The sequence below is a fragment of the Peromyscus eremicus genome, chromosome 11, assembly GCF_949786415.1.
Source record: "Peromyscus eremicus chromosome 11, PerEre_H2_v1, whole genome shotgun sequence".
Classification (NCBI taxonomy): domain Eukaryota; kingdom Metazoa; phylum Chordata; class Mammalia; order Rodentia; family Cricetidae; genus Peromyscus; species Peromyscus eremicus.
This window is the reverse complement of record NC_081427.1, coordinates 28,180,386-28,202,568: the sequence shown is the minus strand read 5'-3', so window position 1 is coordinate 28,202,568 and position 22,183 is coordinate 28,180,386. Positions and strand designations below refer to the sequence as shown.

General features: G+C 38.3%; 1 protein-coding gene across 1 annotated transcript in view; it reads left to right on the top strand.

The window, feature by feature from the left end:
* Positions 1-812: 812 nt before the first annotated feature.
* Positions 813-22,183, top strand: part of LOC131921627 (UDP-glucuronosyltransferase 3A2-like) — a 42,519-nt gene continuing 21,148 nt past the window's right edge. The window contains exons 1-2 of the mRNA XM_059276351.1: positions 813-1,836; positions 14,389-14,487. Of these exons, the coding sequence (XP_059132334.1) occupies positions 1,551-1,836; positions 14,389-14,487 (385 nt within the window). The 5' untranslated portion in view covers positions 813-1,550. The remainder of the gene's footprint in view (positions 1,837-14,388; positions 14,488-22,183) is intronic.

The following is a 22,183-nucleotide window of genomic DNA, read 5'->3' as shown; positions in this document are numbered from 1 at the left end:
GCCATCTGGAAGCAATCTCACACATGGCCAGAAATAAATCTTTCCCAGCTATCTGAGTATCCTTTAATTTAATGAAATTAACAATGAAATTAACCATCACATTAATACATTTGAGAAGTATGAGAGCAATAGATTGGCTGGTGATTTGTTGTGAAGAACAATGCAGTCCCTTTTCTCACATTACTCCTCCTTTTTTGTCTCTTCTGTTATAAGACTGTGAAAGGAGCATGATTATACATGAATGCAATGCTTAAACTCAGACACAGGTAACGACTTGTAGACACAAGACACCATGTTGCAAAGCAGAATTCAAAGCTGTGTTCTCCTACATGCTTTGAATGTATGAAGCAGATTCTCTTCCTGCTTTGAGGCTATACTAAGCTGTTTAGTGTTCCAATAAAATATGAGGATGACTGCATAGGCAGTGTGCTCCTTCCTCTTGGGTTGATTGATCAGTGGCAGAATTGGAAGCAGTCCCGACCTTGCCCTGGGGAAGATGGTGTAATACTTCCATTCTGTTTTATGATGTTCACCCAGAACTGCAGGTTCAATTTTAATTGTTTTGACTAAATAGTTAAAGTTATACTTTTCCTTAGTTATGATAAAAAGTAAATTTGATATAAAACTTTAGAATCACTAACATAAGATAGATAATAGAATATTTTCTCTAAATTGTTAAATACAAATGAACTGAATAGTGTAAATATAATTTTTACTTTAAATGTTTTTCTTGTATATAGTTTTAGTACATTAAAGTTAAAGCCTTTCATTTTTGTTTAGACAAAAAGGGGAAATATAGAATATTAGTTGAAGATGTGTTTCATTATTTTTGCAGTGAAACATTTGTTTAATGATGCCAAGATATATTGCATTCTTTTATGTTGCATTTGTTTAACTCTGTGAAGCTGTGTACTTTGCCTGTCTAAACACTGGATTGGTCTAATAAAGAGCTGAACAGCCAGTAGCTAGGCAGGAGAAAGAATAGGCAGGGCTGGCAGGAAGAGATGACATAGGAGGAGAAATCAGAAAAGATAGATGGGGAGCAAAATGAGAAGGGGAGAATGACACCAGGGTCCAGTGTCCCAGCTAAACAGCAAGCCATGGAGTAAGAAGTAAAGAAATATACATATTTTATTTGGGGAGTAAAGTCTTACACTTAGGCCACTAGCACATTTTCATGAATTTGTGACTAGGGAGAGGCCTTGGGCAATAATCTTAGGTGTTTTCCTGGATCATTAGCTTACAATTGACAGTGTTGAAGATTTTAAGACTGGCACCTGGCATAATGGGTTACAGATATTGCAATTGGGCACAAATAGAGAAATGATAGAGGAGGCAGAATCTTGTACGTTAGGGAACAGGCCTGTAAAATGTTCATGGTATATGTCACTTCAAGATGCTGGCATTGACAGGATTTTTCAGGGTCCCTTGATTCACAATTTAGAGAGTTGTTTAGGGGCAGTAAAGAGGATATTGTGGCTAAAGGACAAGGTAAATATTAACTCAGCCCCTGTTCTTCTATGAACTCTGGCTAAGGAGGGTGAAACAGAATGTCCAATGGAAAGAGACCAGCAGAGACAAGGCAAAGAGCAAGAGGGCATTTGGAAGACCAGAATAAGATCTCATTTCACCTCATTTCAAGGACACAGCCAGTGCTTTGTGACAGAGGCTCACGGGGTCCCTTAGTGGCACACAGTTCTCAAGCTGTGCATCCTGTGCCTGTGCTCCACTTGTTTTTACAGATGGCTGAGCATAGAATTGGGATTCTAGTGAGCTTATTTCTCCTTGAGGTTCTTCTTTTGGATGCTGCAAAAATCCTGACTATATCTACAATTGGTGAGTGCTTGCTGGGAATATAGAGTCTTGTGAGATCAGTATACTTGGGTTAACATGTCTCATACAAACAGCATGCAGTGGATTGACCGTGCAGGAGATTTTCTAGCTAGGCTTAGATCAGACCTGGGGGAGGAAGGATATATTGTGAAATATGGTGCTCAGAAGGGATTCGGCCAAAGAGTGGGGCTAAATAGTAGATTGAAATAGCATCTGATGTGGAAACAGTAGCTGAAGACTGAGCAGTATATTGTAAGGATGATGAGGAAGGCTTCTCTACTGGGACTTTAGATTGTGAGTAGATGGGAGGCATATTAGTCAAAGTGATCAGTCTATTCCTCCAAAAGAGGGAACAATGAGTATTTCATGATTGTTCAGGGGTTTGGCTAATATCCATAAACATTTTTTGTTTCCAAAGATGTTTTTCTTCTGTATAAGCACCCAGTCACTAAATTTTGCATGGCATCATGGCATCATCTCATTGTAGGTACTTTGGTGTTACTCTGAACACCACAAATGTCCTTGTTCTGTTCTTTGTTCTGCATCTCATGATAATTGGTTAGGGCTTTATATACATGAATCAGTGAAAAAAGTCAGGTTTGGGTAGGGGAAATTCATATTAGTACCAAACACAACAGACCACATTAAACCCATATATAGACTTTGTGAAAACATTTTTCAAATTGTTAATGTGTTTTCATTTATAGTTGAATATGTTGTGACCCAAAGATTAAGGCAGGAAAGGACACAGATATAATAGGAAGGCAGATTTGATGAATGTGTTATCTTATTTTAATCTTAAATTGGATACCTATTGTTGCTGGCAAAGAGTCAAGATTTTAACAAAAGTAACCTTCAAGCTTCTGTGAAAAGAACATAGACACTTAATTTGTAATATGTGGTCACAATACACTCATAATAGATATTATACAAAGCAAAGCTGTCAGCAAATAACTCACATGTTGTGCTCCATGACCTCTAACATTAATGATTTTTTTCCCTATAGGAGTTGTTTTTTCCCTTTTTTTTTAATTAAGAGATTTTCTATTCATTTTACATACTAACCACAGATTCCCCTGTCCTCCCTCCTCCCACACTCTGTCTCCACCCCAATCCATCCCCATTCCCACTTCCTCCAAGGCAAGGTCTCCCAGGAGGAGTCAGCACAGCCTGTTACATTCAGTTGAGGCAGGTCCAAGCCCCTCCTCCCTGCACCAAGGCTGAGCAAAGTGTCTCACCATAGGCACTAGGCTCCAAAAAGCAGTCTCATGCACTAGCGATGGGTCCCATTCCCACTACCTGAGGACCCCCTAAACAGTTCAAGCTAAACAACTGTCTCACTCAACCAGAAGACCTAGTTCAGTACCATGAGTCTCCTCAGCTATTGGTCCACAGTTCATGTGTATCCACTAGTTTTGCTAGTTGTCTCTGTACTTTTTTTTCCAATCACAGTGCTGATATCTCATGCTCATAGAATCCCTCCTCACTCTTGTTGATTGGACTCCTGGTGCTCCACCTAGGACCTGGCCTTGGATCTCTGGATCTGCTTCCATCAGTCACTATTTGAGGTTTCTATGATGACAGGGTATTCAGCCATCTGATCACCAGAGCAGGTCAGCTCAGGCATCTACTCGACCATTGCCAGTAGTCTATGGTGAAGTCATCTTTGTGGATTCCTGGGAACCTACCTAGGACTCTGCTTCTCCCTATTCCCATGGTGCCTTCATTTATCATGGTATCTCTTTCCTTGTTCTCCCATTCTGTTCCAGTTCCAGATCAAGCTTCTCTCTCTCCTAGGCTCTCATTCCCCCATCCCTTGCCCTCCATTACCCCCCACACCCCCAGTTTGCTCATGTAGATCTCAACCATTTCTCCATTGCTGGGCAATCCATGTGTCTTTCCTAGGGTCCTCCTTACTAGCTAGCCTCCTTGGAATTGTGGATTGCAGACTGGTTCTCTTTTGCTTTACTTCTAGTATCCACTTATGAATGAGCATATACTATATTTGCTCTTCTGAGTTGGTTACCTCAGGATGATATTTTCTAGTTCCATCCATTTGCCTGCAAACCTCATGATGTCATTTTTCTCTGCTGAGTAGTACTCCATTGTGTATGTGTATCACATTTTCTTTATCCATTCTAACATTGAGGGGCATTAAGGTTGTTTCCAGTTTCTGGCTATTATAAATAATGCTACTATGAACATAGTTGAGCATGTGTACTTGTGGTATGATTGAGCATTCCTGGGGTATATGCCCAAGAGTGGTGTAGCTGGGTCTTTAGGAAGATTGATTCCCAATTTTCTGAGAAACTGCCATACTGATTTCCAAAGTGGCTGCACAAGTTTGCATTCCCACCCACAGTGGAAGAGAGTTCCCCTTGCTCCACGTCCTCTCCAACATAAGTTGTCTTCAGTGTTTTTGATCTTAGCCATTCTGACAGGTATAAGATGGTATCTCAGAGTTGTTTTGATTTGCATTTCCCTGAAGACTAAGGATGTTGAGCAATTCCTTAAATGTCTTTGGCCATTTGAGATTCTTCTGTTGAGAATCTCTGTTTAGCTCTGTAGCCCATTTTTTAATTGGACTGTTAGGTATTTTGATGTCTAGTTTCTTGAGTTCTTTATATATTCTGAAGATCAGCCCTCTGTCAGACAGGGAGATGGTGATGATCTTTTCCCATTCTGTAGGCTGTCGTTTTGTCTTATTGACCATGTGCTTTGCCCTACAAAAGCTTCTCAGTTTCAAGAGGTCCCATTTATTAATTGTTGTTCTCAGTGTCTGTGCTACTGATGTTATATTTAGGAAGTGATCTCCAGTGCCAATGCATTAAAGACTACTTCCCACTTTCTCTTCTATTAGGTTTTGAGTAACTGGATTTATGTTGAGATCTTTGATCCACTTGGACTTAAGTTTGTGCACGGTGACAGATATGAATCTATTTGCAATCTTCTGCATGTTGACATCCAGTTATACCAGCACCATTTGTTGAAGATGCTTTCTTTTTTCCATTGTACAGTTTTGGCTTCTTTGTCAAAAATTAGATGTTCATGTGTGTGTGTGGATTGTTGTCTTCATTTAGATTCCATTGGCCCACATGTCAGTTTTTATGTCAGTACCAAGCTGTTTTATTAGCTCTATAGTAGAGCTTGAGGTCAGGGATCATGATGCCTCCAGAGGTTGCTTTATTGTACAGGATTCTTTTAGCTATCCTGAGAGTTTTGTTTTTCCATATGTAGTTGGGTATTGTTCTTTTCAGGTCTGTGAAGAACTGTGTTGGGACTTTGATGGGGATTGCATTGAACCTGTGGATTGCTTTCGGTAAGATTACCATTTTTACTATGTCAATCCTTCTTATCCATGAGCGGGAGATCTTTCCATTTTCTTATATCTAATTCAAATTCTTTCTTCAGAGACTTAAAGTTCTTGTCATACAAGTCCTTCACTTGCTTAGTTAGAGTTACCCCAAGGTATGTTATATTATTTGTGGCTATTGTAAAGGGTGATGTTTCTCTGATTTCTTTCTCATCCCATTTATCATTTGTGTAGATGAGGGCTACAGATTTTTTGAATTAATCTTGTATCCAGCCACATTGCTGAAGCTGTTTTTCAGCTGTAGGAGTTCCTTGATCAAATCTTTGGGGTCACTTATGTATGCTATCATATCATCGGCAAATAGTGAAAGTTTGCCTTCTTCCTTTCCAATTTGTATCCTCTTGTTCTTCTTTTGTTGTCTTATTGCTTTAGCTAGAACTTCAAGTAATATATTGAGTAAATATGGGGAGAGTGGACAGCCTTGTCTTGTTTCTGATTTTAAAAGAATTGCTTTGAGTTCCTCTCCATTTAATTTGACGTTGGCTGTTGGCTTGCTGTAAATTGCCTTTATTATGTTTAAGTGTGTTTCCTGTAATCCTGATCTCTCCAAGACCTTTATCATGAAGGGGGTGTTGGATTTTGTCAAAGGCTTTTTCAGCATCTAATGAAATGATCGTATGGTTTTTTTCTTTCAGTTTGTTTATATGGCGTATTACATTGGCAGACTTTGGTATGTTGAACCAACCTTGCATCTCTGGCATGAAGCCTACTTAATCATGGTGGATACATTTTTTAATGTGTGCCTGGAGTCTGTTTGTCAATATTTTATTGAGTATTATTGCATCAGTGTTCATGAGGGAGATTGGTCTGTAGTTCTCTTTCTTTGTTGCACCTTTGTTTGGCTTGGGAATCAGAGTATCTGTAGCCTCATAAAAGGAGTTTGGTAATGTTCCTTCTGTTTCTATTGTGTAGAACAATTTGGAGAGTATTGGTATTATCTCTTCTTTGAAAATCTGGTAGAATTCTGCATTGAAACCACTTGGTCCTGGGCTTTTATTGATTGGGAGACTTTTAATGTCTGTTTCTATTTCCTTAGGGGTTATTGGTTTATTCAAATAGTTTATCTGGTCTTGATTTAACTTTGGTATGTGATACCTAACCAGAAAATTGTCCATTTCTTTTAGATTTTCCAATTTTGTGCAGTATAGGTTTTGAAGTATGACCTGATAATTCTCTGGATTTCCTCATTGTCAGTTGTCATGCCTCCCTTTTCATTTCTGATTTTGCTAATTTGGATGCTATCTCTCTGCCTTTTGGTTAGTCTGTATAAGGACTTGTCTATCTTGTTGATTTTCTCAAGAACCAACTCTTTGTTTCATTGATTCTTTGTATTGTTCTCTTTCTTTCTATTTTATTAATTTCAGTTCTCAATTTGATTATTTCCTAGCATCTATTCCTCCTGGGTGACTTTTCTTCTTGTTCTAGAGCTTTCAGGTGTGCTGTTAAGTCACTAGTGTGAGAATTCTCCAACTTCTTTATGTGGGCATTTAGTGTTATGAATTTTTCTTTTAACACTGCTTTCATGGTGTCCCATAAGTTTGGGTATGTAATACATTCATTTTCATTGAACTCTAGGAAGTCTTTCGTTTCTTCTTTATTTCTTCCTTGACACATTGGTGATTCAGTTGAGCATCTTTCAGTTTCCACGATATTATAGGCTTTCTGTAATTTTTGTTGTTGTTGAAATCTATAAGCTATGGTGGTCTGATAGAACACAGGAGGTTATTCCATTTTTTTTTGCATCTGTTGAGATTTGCTTTGTGACTGAATATGTGGTTGATTTTAGAGAAGGTTCCATGGAGTGCTGAGAAGAAGGTGTATTCTTTTTGGTTAGGGTGCAATGTTTTGTAGATATCGATTAAGTCCATTTGAGTCATAACATCAGTTAAGTCCCTTTTTTTCTCTGTTAAAAACTTTCAGTCTGGCCGATCTTTCTGGTGGTGAGAGTGGGCATTAGTAATGTTTCTTTTATACATGTGGGTGCCTTTGTATTTGGGGAATAAATGTTCATAATTAAAACTTCATGTTGGTGGATCTTTCCTGTGATGAGTATGTAATGTCCTTCTTGATCTGTTTTGATTGATTTTAGTTTGAGGTCTATTTTGTCAGATAGTAGGATAGCTACACCAGCTTGCTTCTTAAGACCATTTGATTGGAAAGACTTTTTTCAGCCTTTTACTCTGAGGTAGTGTCTACCTTTGAAGTTGAAATGTGTTTCTTGTATGTAGCAGAAAGATGGGTCCTGTTTTCATATCCATTCTGTTAGCCTGTGTCTTTTTATAGGTGAATTAAGTCCATTGATATTAAGGGATGTTAATGACCAGTGATTGTTAATTCATGTTATACTTTGATGGTAGCATGTGTGTATTTCCCTTCTTTGGGATTTACTGCTGTGGGGTTATCTATTGCCTGATTTTCATGGGTGTATCTGACTTCCTTAAATTAAAATTTTCCTTCTAGTGCTTTCTGTAGGGCTAGTTATTGTAGTGGATAGGTATTATTTTAATCTGGTTTTGTCTTGGAATGTCTTGTTCATTCCATCTATGGTGATTGAGAGTTTTGCTGGGTACATTAGTCTAAGCTGGCATCCATGGTCTCTTAATGTCTGCATTATTTCTGTCCAGGTCCTTCTGGCTTTCAATGTCTCCATTGAGAATTCAGGTGTTATTCTGATGAGTCTGCCTTTATAAGTCACTTGGCCTTTTTCCTTTTCTGCTCTTAATATTCTTTCTTTATTCTGTATGTTTAGTGGTTTGATTATTATGTGGTGAGGGGACTTTTTTGGGGGGTCTAGTCAGTTTGGTGTTCTATAGGCTTCTTGTAGCTTCATAGGTATTTCCTTCTTTAAGTTGGGAAAGTTTTCTTCTATGATCTTGTTGAATATATTTTTTGTGCCTTTGCATTGGTATTCTTCTCCTTCTGCTATCCCTGTTATTCTTAGGTTTGGCCTTTTCATGGTGTCCCAGATTTTCTGGACATTTTGTGTTATGACTTTTTTGGCTTTGGTGTTTTCTTTGACTGACAAATATATTTCCTCTATTGTATCCTTTACACCAGAGATTGTCTCTTCCCTCTCTTGTTTTCTGTTGGTTATGCTTGCATCTGTGTTTCCTCCTCATTTACTCAGATTTTCTATTTCCAGCGTTCCCTCTGTTTGTGTCTTCTTCATTGTTTCTATTTCACTTTTCAGGTCTTAAGCTTATTCCCTCACATGTTTAATTACTTTCACATGGTTTTCTTGGCTTTCTTTAAGGGATTTATTGATTTCTTCCAATTTTTTGTTTGTCTTTTCCTTGATTTCTTCCAATTTTTTGTTTGTCTTTTCCTTGATTTCTTCCAATTTTTAGTTTGTCTTTTCCTTGATTTCTTCCAGTTTTTTGTTTGTCTTTTCCTCAATTTCTTTATTGATTTCTTCCAATTTTTTGTTTATCTTTTCCTTAATTTCTTTATTGATTTCTTTCAATCTTTTGTTTGTCTTTTCCTCAATTTCTTCAAGGGAATTTTTCATTTTTTCTTCATAGGCTTCTAGTATTTTCATGAAGCTATTTTAAGGTCACTTTCTTCTGTTTCTTCTACATTGTGATCTTCAGGTCTTGCTGTTGGAGGAGGGCTAGGTTCTGGTGATGCCATATTGCTCTTTATGTTGTTGTATGTATTTTTGCATTGACGTCTGCCCATCTCCTCCTCTAATAGATGCAAGAGCTGCCTGTGTCTGAGCAAGTTGGTATTGGTCCATTCTGTGCTTATTGTGTCTGTGTCTCAGGGGGCACCTCTAGGTCCAATCTTAGCTCTTGGGCTAATTGTATATGGCAGATTCTGTGTCTCAGGAAACTGCTCTTGGCCCAATCCAAGCTAACTGATTCTGGGACTCACGGGGCTGCTCTTGGTCTTATCAGGGCTCTTGGTCCAGTCAGAGCAGACAGATTCTGTGTCTCAGGAAGCCTCTCTTGGTCCAATGAGAGCTGGCAGATTCTGTGTCTCAGGAAGCCACCCTTGGTCCAATGAGGCTGGTGGATTCCCTGTCTCAGGAGGTTACTTTTGGTTCAATGAAAGCTCCTGTTCCAATGAGAGCTGGCAGTTTGTTTTCTATGTCTCAGGAAGTTACTGGGGTCACAGGTGGATGGATATTGGGGCAAGGCATGGAACTTGTAGATTGCAGGGTCCAATGGGGGATTTTGGTGGTGGTGGGGCTTCCCACAAGAATTTTCCCTGCTGTCTGGCAACTGGGGCAAAGTTGAGGGGGGTCCAGGAGACTGAAAATTAAACATTTTTAAAATTTCAACAAATCAAATGAAGCTGGATCGCTTACTTAGAATTCATTCTGAAGGGACTATGATTCTGCTCTTACTGACTTCTGACATCTGAGCTTACTCTGGAACATTACTAAGGAGATTTTGCAAATTAAGATATCTTGTCACTAACCCTTTTGTGCCTACAATTTGTGTATCTCTCTGAAACTCTACCTCCTTTAGCTGTCGTAGTCTTAAGGGAATGCTCATCTATAAGCATTTCATTGTTGGTGCCTAATGCTGCTTTATAGCAAAGCTACTGACATTATGGATCTAACAATGAATAGTTGTAGTGATATATTGTGTACCCTAATAAAATTTTCCTGAAGATCAGAGAATAGATCAAACCACTATATTAAACATAGATGCCTAGCAGTGGTGGTACATACCTAGCACTCAGGAGGCAGAGATCTACGTGGATCTCTGTGAGTTCAAAACCACCTGGATTACATGAGATTGATTCAGTCTAGGAGAGAAACAGAGCCAGGCAGTGGTGGCACACACCTTTAATCCCAGTACTTGGGCATCACATGCCTTTAATCCCAGCACTAGGAAAGCGGAGAAAGGTGTATAAGGTGTGAGCGGACGGGAACTAAGCCCTTTTCAGCTGGAGACCTTTCGTCTGAGGACTCAGACATTCATTGAGTCAGAGGATTCATGGAGTTGGTGAGGTGAACTGTGGCTTGTTCCATTGTCTCTCTGAACTCTCAGCATTTATCCCAATATCTGGCACAGGTATTTTTTTTAATGATCTTTAGAATATGAACAACAAATAATAAGTTAGCTGTATCTGGTCCTCTTGATTATTCCTATCTCAGCAAGGTGATGATAAAAATATATATTCTTACTTATGCTTATTGTGGGAATATTTTACCTGCATGTCTGTCTGTTTGCTGCTTATGTGCCCAGGCACTGTGGGGGTTCTAAGAAGGCATCAGGTTTTCTGGAACTGGAGTTACATGTGGCTATGAGCCTCTATGAGGGTGCCTGGAATTGAACCTGGGTCCTCTGGAAGAAGATCCAGTACTTTAAACACAGAGCACACTCTCCAACCCTCCCCCTTTGTGGTCTTTTTGTTTTGTGCTTTTTTTCTTTTTCTTTTCTTTTGATAGAGATCTTCTCTATGTTGTCCTGGATGTCCGGTAACTTGCTCTGTAGACCAGACTGGCCCCTAACTCATAGAGATCCACCTGCCTCTGCCTCCTGAGTGCTGGGATTAAAGGTGTGAGCCACCTCTGCCTGGCAGATGATAATTACGTAAAGCAGAAGTTTTCTTTCAGCTGCTGTAGAAGTACTCATTACACAGAACTGGGCACAAAAGTTTAGATGTACTCCTGAGCTCTAGAATCCCACAATCTCCTCAGTGCCAGGGACCGAACATTCAGAGACTTTCCCTAGATTTCTAAGGTGTGGATATGAGGAATATTTTCTTTCAAGGTAAAACTGAAAAGATGACTTTGAAACCCAAGGAGGACTCTGTTTGCCCTGCTGTTTTCATCTACCTTCTCAACATTTTTGAAGATAGATGGGTCTTAAAATTCTGTATTCTATGTCTCAAATGGTATTTACTTTTTGTTTGTCTAGGATAATAGAATGCAAAAGTTTGGTGTGCTAGTATAAAGGGATGATTGTATTCAACCTTTCACAAAGGACAGTGTGTTTACCTTTCAGAGATGGATCCTGAGTACCTCAGTGCTGGAGTGAAACACAGATTATAGACATGGGATTGAACCTTCTGCTCTGTTCATCCTCTGACTGAATGAATGTCTGAATCCTCAGGCAAAAGCCCTGAAGGGACTGGGCAGCCTCTTGTAGGACTAAAACTCACATTATGTCCCAAAATGAATTCCTCTACATTTTCTAATGAGTATCATTACAGTGGGGACTTACACACTCTTGTTAAAAATCGTGACTCCATTTTCCACCTGCTTTTACAATTATTAATTTTATATTTTGAAATTATAATATCATTTCTTTTTTCTTTCCTCCCTCCAAACCCTCTCCAAAATATCTCCATGTTCTCTTTCAAATTCATGCCCTCATTCTTCATCATTTGTTGTCACGTGCATACAATCATGAGTATATACACATATACTACTAAGTATAATCTGCTCAGGTTGTATAGTGTTACTAGAATATTGGGTGATATATTAAGGCAACTCCATGTAGTTAAAAGGGAGGTTTATTTTGGGATAATGTACAGCAAGTAAAGAGACTGGTTACAGTATCTGCGAGAAGTGAAGTGCAGTCCAGTGGTATTCTCTGGAGACCTCTGATTAGTTTACCATCCAGCATCCAGAATCACCAGGAACCAAGGCAGCAGACACATCCAGATCATGGGTCTTAAGGGTTCCTGTCTTGGCCCTACCTCAGGGTCAGGTTATAGGTAGGTGTGACAGTTACCAGAAGACTCACTGGGGGTAGTACTTCCCAGTCAAAACTGGTACAGCTAGCTACCCACTACACTAGTATGCATGTTTTTAGGGAGGACAGGAAGCATTTATCTGAATTGTTCTATTATCAATAACAACTCTGGAATCAGGTATTGGGGTAAAAACCTGATAGATCAAGAAAGCTGCAATGGAATAACCAGCTGACCCTCTCCATCCATGTTTCCCAGATTGAAAGGGCCTACATATCTTTCTATGCTCTCTATTTCTTCCCATGTTCTCTATCATATCCTGGGTCCTAAAAATTCTCCATGGCTAATTCTGGCCATATAGTCATAGACATTGCCCCCTGATTCAAGGTTAACTTTGTTAACATTCTTGGAGGATCACAGTTTGATCTAATATATCAAAACCATGTCCATTTTGTATTGGATAAACAATTACTGTTGTCTTCCCTAGGTAAGACTGGTTCTGCCATTTTCAGCCTTTCTTACTTGTGTCTGTATTTTTGTTGTTTGTTTTTGCTGTGTGTGTGAAGGGTTGATGGCTTCTGTGCTTTCCTACATCAACTTTAGCATTTTTATGTTGTTCTTATGTAGCTTATGTCTTGCTGGTGAGACTTCATGAGTTTAGATTCTGATATTTCTAGGAGACACAATCTCACAGCAAACTCCATGTTCCTCTGGCTCTCAATCATTCTCTTCCCCTCTTCTAAAATGATCTCTGAGCCTCAGGTGCAGAAGTTGCTTCATCCATCTGCTTTTGTGCTTATATTTTTAATGTAATGAAGGTAAAGACCCAACTCTTGAAACTTAACTTTTTTCTGGCTTCACTGGCTCAGTTTGTGCAGTTTGAAATTCTCAGTTTTGCTGCAGGATAAACTCTTTTTCATGACACTCATTAGAATGGCTATTTCCCTGGGCACCCCTTTTCAGTCTAATGAGAACAAGAGCAGGAAACTCGAGGGGTGATGGGCTTTCATCCGTCTTGTGTTATTTCAGACAACACAAAAGTAAGTGAAAAGAGTGGTTCACACAACATATAGTTTTAACTTCCCTGAACTTTCCAGCTCTGCCCCAATCATGGTACTTTGAGATCTGCCAATCACTTTGACCTCCCAGCTTTTGTTGTACAAATTCCATTTCTTTTCTTAATTTATCTTTCTCTGCTTCAGCTCTGGACTCAAACTAATGTTTTAAAGAAATTGTAGCCACAGAGAATCTATTGTTTGATGATACTTGTGGGATATTTATACACTGTATGAAGATATATTGCTGTGATTGGTTTAATTAAGAGCTGAATTGTCAATAGCTAGGCAGGAGGTATAGGCAGGACTTATGGACACAGAGAGGAAGTAAAGGACATAATTGAGGAACAGAAGAGATGGCAAGGAGATGGGAGGAAATCAGACATACAGAATGGAAGAAAGATAAAAAGCCACAAGGTAAAATGTAGATTACTATAAATGGCCTAATTTAAATTATAAGAGCTAGTGAGTTAAGCCTGCTCTAAGGCCTAGTTTTAAGAATCCATATTAAGTTTCTGTGTCATTATTTGTGAGCTGGTGGCCCAAATAAAAATCCTTCTATAGATACTTGCACCTTTCCTGAAGATCACAGGATTGTTGGAGAATTTGTTGCCTCAGTTCCTCACATATCTGATGTTCTTCCTGAGCACCCCAGAGTTGTTGAGACCTCATGATGACCCTTAATGGCTTTATTCAAAATGGTAGAAACTTGGGTCTAAGAAGAGAAATTTCTTAAAGGATCAATAGCCATCTGTCCCCATGAAATTTCTTTCACTGAAAAAGTATCAGTCATCTTAATGTAATATATTTTCTGTCATTGTGGTAATTTATTGAACTAAATGACTGGATGAAGCAACTTCTGTACCTGAGGCTCAGCCATTATTTCAGAAGAGGAGCCAGAATGATTAATGTAGTTATGGGAAGACACAGTGGGAAATATTCATGAACCATAGGATGAAGATTGTCTAATGTCCAAGCAGAGTAGCTCATTAATCAAGATGGGAACCTTTAGATTTTTGAAAAAGATTTATTGTTATGTTTGTGTTTATGATTACTTTGCCTGCACATATGGTATATAAGTGTATCATGTGCATAAAATGACCATGGAGGCCAGAAGAGGTTGTTAGATCTCCTGGAACTAAAGTTTCAGGTGATTGTGAGTCGCCATGTTAGTGCTGGGAATTGAACTGGAGTCCTCTATGAGAGTGGAAACTGCTTTTAACTGCTGAGCCATCTTTTCAGGCGTGACCTTCTTATCTTTGGTTGAGGATTGCTATTGGTCAGAGCTCTGTGTTTAGTCCTGGATATTGCCTAAAAATGTAATTGAGGGCATGGAAGAACTTATATCTGTTTATACATTATGAGACTATCTATGTCTTTACACTTATTTTGGATTTTTTTTAATGTCCGCTATTTATAGTACCCAGAAATCTTTTCATTAGTCTTCACAAAAATGAACTTATGTTTTATTTCTAGGTGGAAGCCACGATATGGTGATGAGCCATGTGTCACAAATTCTTCAAGAACATGGCCATAATGTGACCAGTCTGCTTAATGAAAAGCTTCTCAATCCAGGTACTTTTAAAATCAATTATTACATTAAGTCACTTTGAATAAAAAATAATGGCTTTTGTATAGAACTGCTTGATATAAGTACTGTATTTGATCTTATTTAGATATAAATCATGGTACGTGTGTTTGTGTGTATATGTGTTTTTTTTAATGTGTGTGAATGTGTGAATGTGTGTATGCGTGTATATATGTTTTCTAGATCTCATTAGACTTTTGTGGTCTTGGCCTCATATGATAAACTACTGCATTTTACTTTGTGGTGTAGGTAGACTGTGATTACCAGAACCTTCCCTTCTCTGGCCTTTTTCTTCTCTTTTGTCATGTGGCTCAAATGCTCACTATGTATTAAACACATCACCTTCTGTGTTATGATGCAGTGAAAAGGCATCCACCAAAGGCTCCACACAATAGCTCCACACAATCCAGGATTGTCAATCTCTAAAACTATGAGATAAATAAATTTTTATGTTTATATTTATTTTCATTGTCTATATTTACATGTTATGGTGTGTATTTCTGCATATGAGTACAAGTGCTCAAGAGGGCCAACACAAATGGTTGAATCACTGGGACCTGAGGTTAGTAGGCAGTTGGGAGCTGCCTGATGTGGATTTTGGGAACTGAACATGGGTCCTCTGCAACAGTAGTATACACTTTAAACTGCTGAGTCAGCTCAGTAAAATATTAACACTATAAATTAAGTAACATCGGATACTTTGTTATGGCACTAGAACAGATTAAATATCCCATTACTTGGATGTCACTCACAGTCAACACTACACATCATTATTGATCATTTTGAGAAATTTTATGTCATGTATGTCTAAATGTAGTGTTGAACAGATACATTCTGCCATATTTAGGACTTTAATTATCTAAGGATAGCTACACTGAGCCACATAAATCAGTTTCTATTTTTAAAAGTCCTACAATTTAAGAAATATTTTCTAATAACCTTTATATTTATGATCAAAGTTTAGGATGTGTGATTGAGAAAACCCCAGTTTCTTGAAGATTAACTGGATACCACAAAAATTTGCAGAATGATATCAGAAGTTCTTATTTAGATTAGTGAGTACAGAGAATCAGAAGCAAACCAAAAACCACCCGTCTCTGCTCATAGATTCGGGCACAGAAGTTCAGAAAACTTCAATTCTTTGTTTATTGGATCTATTTTTATACATTTAATTTGCCTTAATATTCTGGTTTCATAACTACAATGCATGCATCTTGTTTTGCCTAGTCTCATAACCTTTGACACATTGCTTAAGGCTATAAACTCTTTGATCTTTTAACAAGCTATGCACTAAAGGTCTGCAAAGAAATCCTCAATGTCTGTTGACCAATTGTCTTTAAAACTTAGATGCATGTGTTTTTTTGAACTAAATTTTCTTTTGTCTTTTATTTTCTTTCTCTTCTCTCTCCCTGCCACTATGCCCTGCTATTTTCTCCCCTTCTGTGTTCTCTTCTTTCTTTTCTATTTTCTTAGTTTTCTGAGATAGGCCCACGCTTTTATGGAACATATTCATATACTCATGGTTGTTCTCAAATTCAGGGAATGCTCTTATCCTAGCTTCTCAACTTCTGGATTTATAGGTATGAGTCAACACTCCCAACTCAGAGGTCCTTTCTACTTCCATAAATATTGGACATTTCAGATGTGATAATGGGTTAGATTTTCTTTTTATTTCCCAGTAGAATTTAAGTGGATTTGTGAATATAGAAACAACATTACTAGAGCATTTTTATCCAACCTTCAACTGAAACTCTGTATTGAAACATGTGAACATTAATTATTTGTCTGGATCACTTTATTCTGTGGTATTCAACCTGAAACACTGACAGACAACTTGAAGAAATAAGGTAACTAGGGTTCACATAATTCGCAAGTATTTGATAGTGCCAGGATGGAGGGTTTAATGGTTTGACCTTATAGTTCTTTCCTTTCCATAACAGGCTTTCTTACACTTACTGTCAACCTTCATTGACCTATGCAGATCTATCTTCAAGAACTGGGATTTGAAGAACTTAAGGAATGAGTTACACTACTGTCTATAATGTTACAGAAAATATTACTTTAATTTCAATGTACTTTATACACAACTGTAACAATCAAAACAATGATTCAAGGAATGTTGTTGGGGTTCAAAAATACATGATCAAGAAAAATAAGGAAATTTACACCAGTAGTCACATATTAAATATTAGCAGAGCAACCCTTTCCCAGAATTTACTCAGGACAGGTCAGTTTTAACATGTACTGTAGATTTTATCAGGGAAAGCACAAAGGCATGCCAGAAGCCCATATCCAGATTCAGCAGACCCTGAGGAGAGCCCTAGGAATATCCTTTTACCAGATTGGGTTCTATAGCTATGTTCTGACATGCAACAAAAATAACATGTCTTATAAATTGAATTTAAGTGTTTGTTGCAGGAAGTATGAAATCATGTCCAAGAACAATCCAAGGAAAAAATACACTTGAGGTAAAAGGCCCTCTCCTCTTTTCCCTGGAGCTTCTCTCACAGTTCCCCAAGGCCTTGTTCATAATGTGTCAATCTTTTGACCACATTTTAGCACTCACTGTAAAGAAATCTATGTAACCAGAAGGTTCTCTCCTGCCTGCCAGTTCCTGAATATTCATTCAGAGACTTATATTAATTATAAATCCTTGGTCGAAGGCTTAGGCTTATTACTAGCTAGTGCTTACATTTAAATTAATCCATATTTCTTTTCTATGCTTTGCCATGTGGTTTGTGGCTTGTTGCCTCATTTTCTACACATCCTGCTTCCTTGGCAGCTGGCTGGCTCTGTTGGGACTCTGCCCTTCTTCGTTCCCATCTTAAGTTCAATTGTATCACTTAACCTTATTCTGCCTTGCCATTGGCCAAAACAGCTTTATTTATCAACCAATGAGAGCAACACATATTCGCAGCATACAGACAGACATTCCACAGCATATGTATGTATATATGTATCTGTGTATGTGTGTGTCTGTCTAACTGTCTATCTACATACCTATCTGTATATTTACCATCTAGAGAAAGGTTTTCATGTATACCAGGATAGCTCCAATATTGCTTTGTAGTAAATGATAACCTTGATTTTCTGGTCAAAATTCCTCTACATTCTGAGTTCTGGGATAATAAATGTCTGACGTGAATTTTTTGTATGGTTCTTGAGAACAAATATAGGACTTTGTATACACTAGGCAGGCACTGTAACGATTGAGCCACATATAAATACCTGTCTAAACCACTTTTACTAGGTATATATCTCAAGCAAAATGTTGTTTTTGTTTTGGGGGGACTACTCTAAATAACATCAGAGATCCTCAGTGACTTGCTACAAATATTCAGGCCATGATCTGTTTGTATACATGTTCTGCCTGACCAGCCAACCTTCATCCCTTCTAGTAGGCTGGTTGTTCTTTGTCATGGTAGTTAGTTAAAAAAGCAGATAGAGCAGATATGATGATATCCCTAACTTAGAATTTAGTTTCAGATTAGAACACAGGCCTTTCTTTCTCTATCAGCTTATTGACTTTAGTCCATAGGAATGAAATGTATGAAACTTTCATTCACTATGTAAGGTGAAGTTGATTCAATACTGTTGGTTCTACATCTTTTTTTTTTTTTTTTTTTCCGAGACAGAGTTTCTCTGTGTTGCTTTGCGCCTTTCCTGGAACTCAATTTGTCGACCAGGCTGCCCTAGAACTCACAGAGATCCGCCAGGCTCTGCTAGTGCTGGTATTAAAGGCGTGCGCCACCACCGCCCGGCTCAGTTCTACATCTTAAAACTCATATTTATCCTTAGATATCAGAAAGGAAAGCAGACCAACAGTCAGACACACACACACACACACACACACACACACACACACACATACACCCAGAGTCTCTATCTCATATACACAGGTGCAGAGAGAGAGAGACAGAGAGAGAGAGAGAGAGACAGAGAGACAGAGAGAGAGAGACAGAGAGAGAGAGAGAGAGAGAGAGAGAGAGAGAGAGAGAGAGAGATCATCCTCATAGGAGTCATAATCACACTGTTATTTGTTTTGAGCCAATTAAAACCCTTCTATAAATCAACAATTGAATCAAGGACAATTGCATAGAGAGGGACCATGTGTGCCCGCTGTAGAGCATTCCACTTGACTATTTCTTAATCACTACTGAACTGAGGAAGATTGGAAATGTTAGGATTGACCTGTTTCTAGGAAATCTCCAATGAAAGACTTTCTCCCTCTCACATAGCACTTTGTTCTCTCATGCCTACCCATCTTCAGAGTCTTCTGAGCAGTCCTGTAGCTGCTCAGACCCAAATGAACACACAGAGTCTTAATATAATTTATAACTGCATGGTTATGGCTCAGGCTTCTTACTCGCTAGATCTTACATCTTAAATTAACCCATTGCTATAAATCTATATTTGCCACATGGCTCATGGCTTACTGGTATCTTTACATTTTGCTTCTCATGTTGGCGACTGGAAGTCTCTCCTCTGTTCTGCTTTTCTCCTTCCTCCTCTCTAGTTAGAATGTCCTGCCTAACCCTATTCTGCCTCAACATTGGCCAAACAGCTTTATTTATCAACCAATCAGTGTAACATGTTTTCACAGCATACAAAAAGACAGTACTGTAGCAGGAATCTTAAAGAGTCTGGCCAATTTCTCAGCTGGTCTTGTTTCCTCAGACTGGAAGCTTCTGTGTCCTCATCCCAATGGCTCTCAGCTGAATTGTGCTGCTTAAAAGACTAAAAGCTTAACCAGCCAAAAGCTTAACAAGCCAAATGCTTCTAGTTTCTTGTCCTCACGCCTTGTATACCTTTCTGCTTTCTACCACCACTCCCTGGGATTAAAGGTTCGCTTTCTGGGATTAAAGGTGTGAGTCACCATGCTTGGCTGTATCCTTGAACACATGGATTTCTGCCTCTGGAATGCTAGGATTAAAGGCATCTACTACCACTGCCTATCCTAAGTATCTAGTGGCTTTTCTGTTCTCTGACCCCAGATAAGTTTATTAGGGTACACAATATTTTGGGGAACACAATACCACCACACAGTACCCATCACTTCCCCTTTTCTTTCTAAACAAAAGGAAGGTTTTAACTTTAACCTAGTATAATTACACATATCAAGCAAAAATTATAGTTACAGTATCTAGTCTATTTGTATTTTGTAAAATTAAAGAAAATATTTTATCTATCCTATATTTGTGAGTCTAAAATATCATATCTAATTTATCTTTTATCATAACCAAGGAAAACCATAACTATAACCATCTAGTATTCAACTACATGAATGACCTCAGAAGGATATAATATCACCTAAGTAAACAGGGAGAGCACTGTAAGCAACTTTCAAAAATCTAGAATGACAGAGACAGCTGGCTGCCTGTACAGTCATCCAAAGTTCCTCTGTAATGCTGGGGCATCCATCTTGAGCCTATAGGCTTAGTCTCTCAATCACTTTTTCATGAGTCCTGTAGAATGTCTAGTAGTTTCTTCTGTGAAGCAGGAACCTGAAGTACCATCTTGCTTTGCAAAGTTCAGTGGTCACCTTTCTATGGGTCCTGCATGTCCAGTTGATACAGCATTTTGTCAAGCAGTCCAGGCAAGAACAGTTTCTTTCCCAAATGGCTATTTTTTCCAAGAAGAAGATAAACTCCATATAGAGTATCTTCAATGACCATCTTCCTCTCTGAAGTAAATTGGTGCTGCCAGGAGCAGACATGTCTCATTGTCCAGAAATTCTAAGTTTTTAAAACATTTTAAATGTCATATTCTGTAGGTCTTGGAAGCGTTTGAAGATTACCTACCTAACTGAATTATATCTATGTATACCTAGAAAACTTAACATGACTATAAGTTTGACTATCATAGAAGACTAATTATTAATCTGTATTTCTTAATTATCCATTATAATTTAAATCAGTTATGTAAACATAATACCTTAAATGAGAGAAGAAATATACATACAGTATAACAAAATTAACTTTAAATTTGTATAATAAACTAAAATCCATAGTAATGTAAAACAGTTTTAAACAAGTTGTTCTTTAAATGTAGATTCAATAATCTGTCCTTTCATCATATCATGTCTATATCATATCCCCTTTTTTACCTTAGAAAGATATTGACTATGACCAATAACAATTTGTAACTAATGACCTAAACAAAGACAAATATCCATAATCCATTTTCTAGGAATGGGGGCATAGTTTTCTAGGCTACTTCTTGCTGATAAAGGGTGCTATATTTTTATGGGGATCTTGAGAAAATTAAGAATTATGGTCAAGTCCTGACTGGAGTAGTCTGTGATGCTGTATTCTCTGAGCCAGTTGCCTGGATGTTGGATCATCTGGGCCATGGTGTCATTGGAGACCTTTCAGGGGGTCTTGGCTGGTCAAACCTGATGTATCTTAATCTAGAACAAATCCATAGCCTCTTGCTTCCTGTGGAAACAAAAGCAGACCCTCCTTTCCAAAGCAACATATCCTTAGATCCAAATTTTGAAGTCAAGATACCTTTTTTTCAAGCTTAATTTAGCAGCCTTTACAATCAAATGTCTTTCTGAAGTTAAAAATATCAAAGACAACATAACCCAGATTCTTTGTGTAATATCTGTCTTTACATGGCTTATTTTTATATGATCATTACTGTCTCGTTAAAGAGTTTATTTTTTAAAACTATTTCATTATATAACTGTCTATATTCATATTCTTCCTTCTTCCAAAACTACATGTATATTTTTACACACACTGTAAACCATTTAAAGTCTTGTTAGGTCTCAATTATTATAAATATATTGCTTTAAACTGCAACATTACTAGGACTGAAATGGCAGCTTTGGCTGCTGGCTCTGCCCACCTCAGTTTTCCAACATGGTGGTGGTATGGTGGTACATTTATCACCAGCTCTGGGTCTAGAGGCTATGTGTACCACCAACTATCAAAAGCAGTGCTGTGGGATGTTCTGTATGGCAAATGTGTTGCTGATTGGTCAATAAATAAAACACTGATTGGCCATTGGCTAGGCATAAAGTATAGGCGGAACAAGGAGGAGAATAAAGCTGGGAAGTGGAAGGCTGAGTCGGAGAGACACTGCCAGCCGCCACGATGATAAACAGCATGTGAAGATGCTGGTAAGCCACGAGCCATTTGGCAAGGTATAGATTTATAGAAATGGATTAATTTAAGCTGTAAGAACAGTTAGCAAGAAGCCTGCCATGGCCATACAGTTTGTAAGCAATGTAAGTCTCTGTGTTTACTTGGTCAGGTTTGAGCGGTGTGGGACTGGCAGGTGAGAGAGATTTTTCCTGACTGTGGGCCAGGCAGGAAAACTCTAGCTACAGGTCTATGCCTCCATTAAAGCAGTGTGTAGCCCAGAAACCTTTTATTTTATTTTTTTTTGTCTGAACTAGCAAAGGCTAAATCCACCACACAGCACATTGTGTGGCTTGGAGACACCTCTGTGTACTATGGCAGGAATGCATAGTCATGCTGCAGATCAAGCCCACATGCCATGAACCCGCCATAGAGAAGCTGAAGCCCACAGGATGGCAGGCAGAGTCTCTGTGTGTTCAGATTAAGAGCATGTGCTACCACCACCTGACTTCTGTTTATGGCTGGCTATGACCTCTGATCTACAGGCAAATTTTATTATCATACAAATAAAATATAATCACACCCTATCTCTATT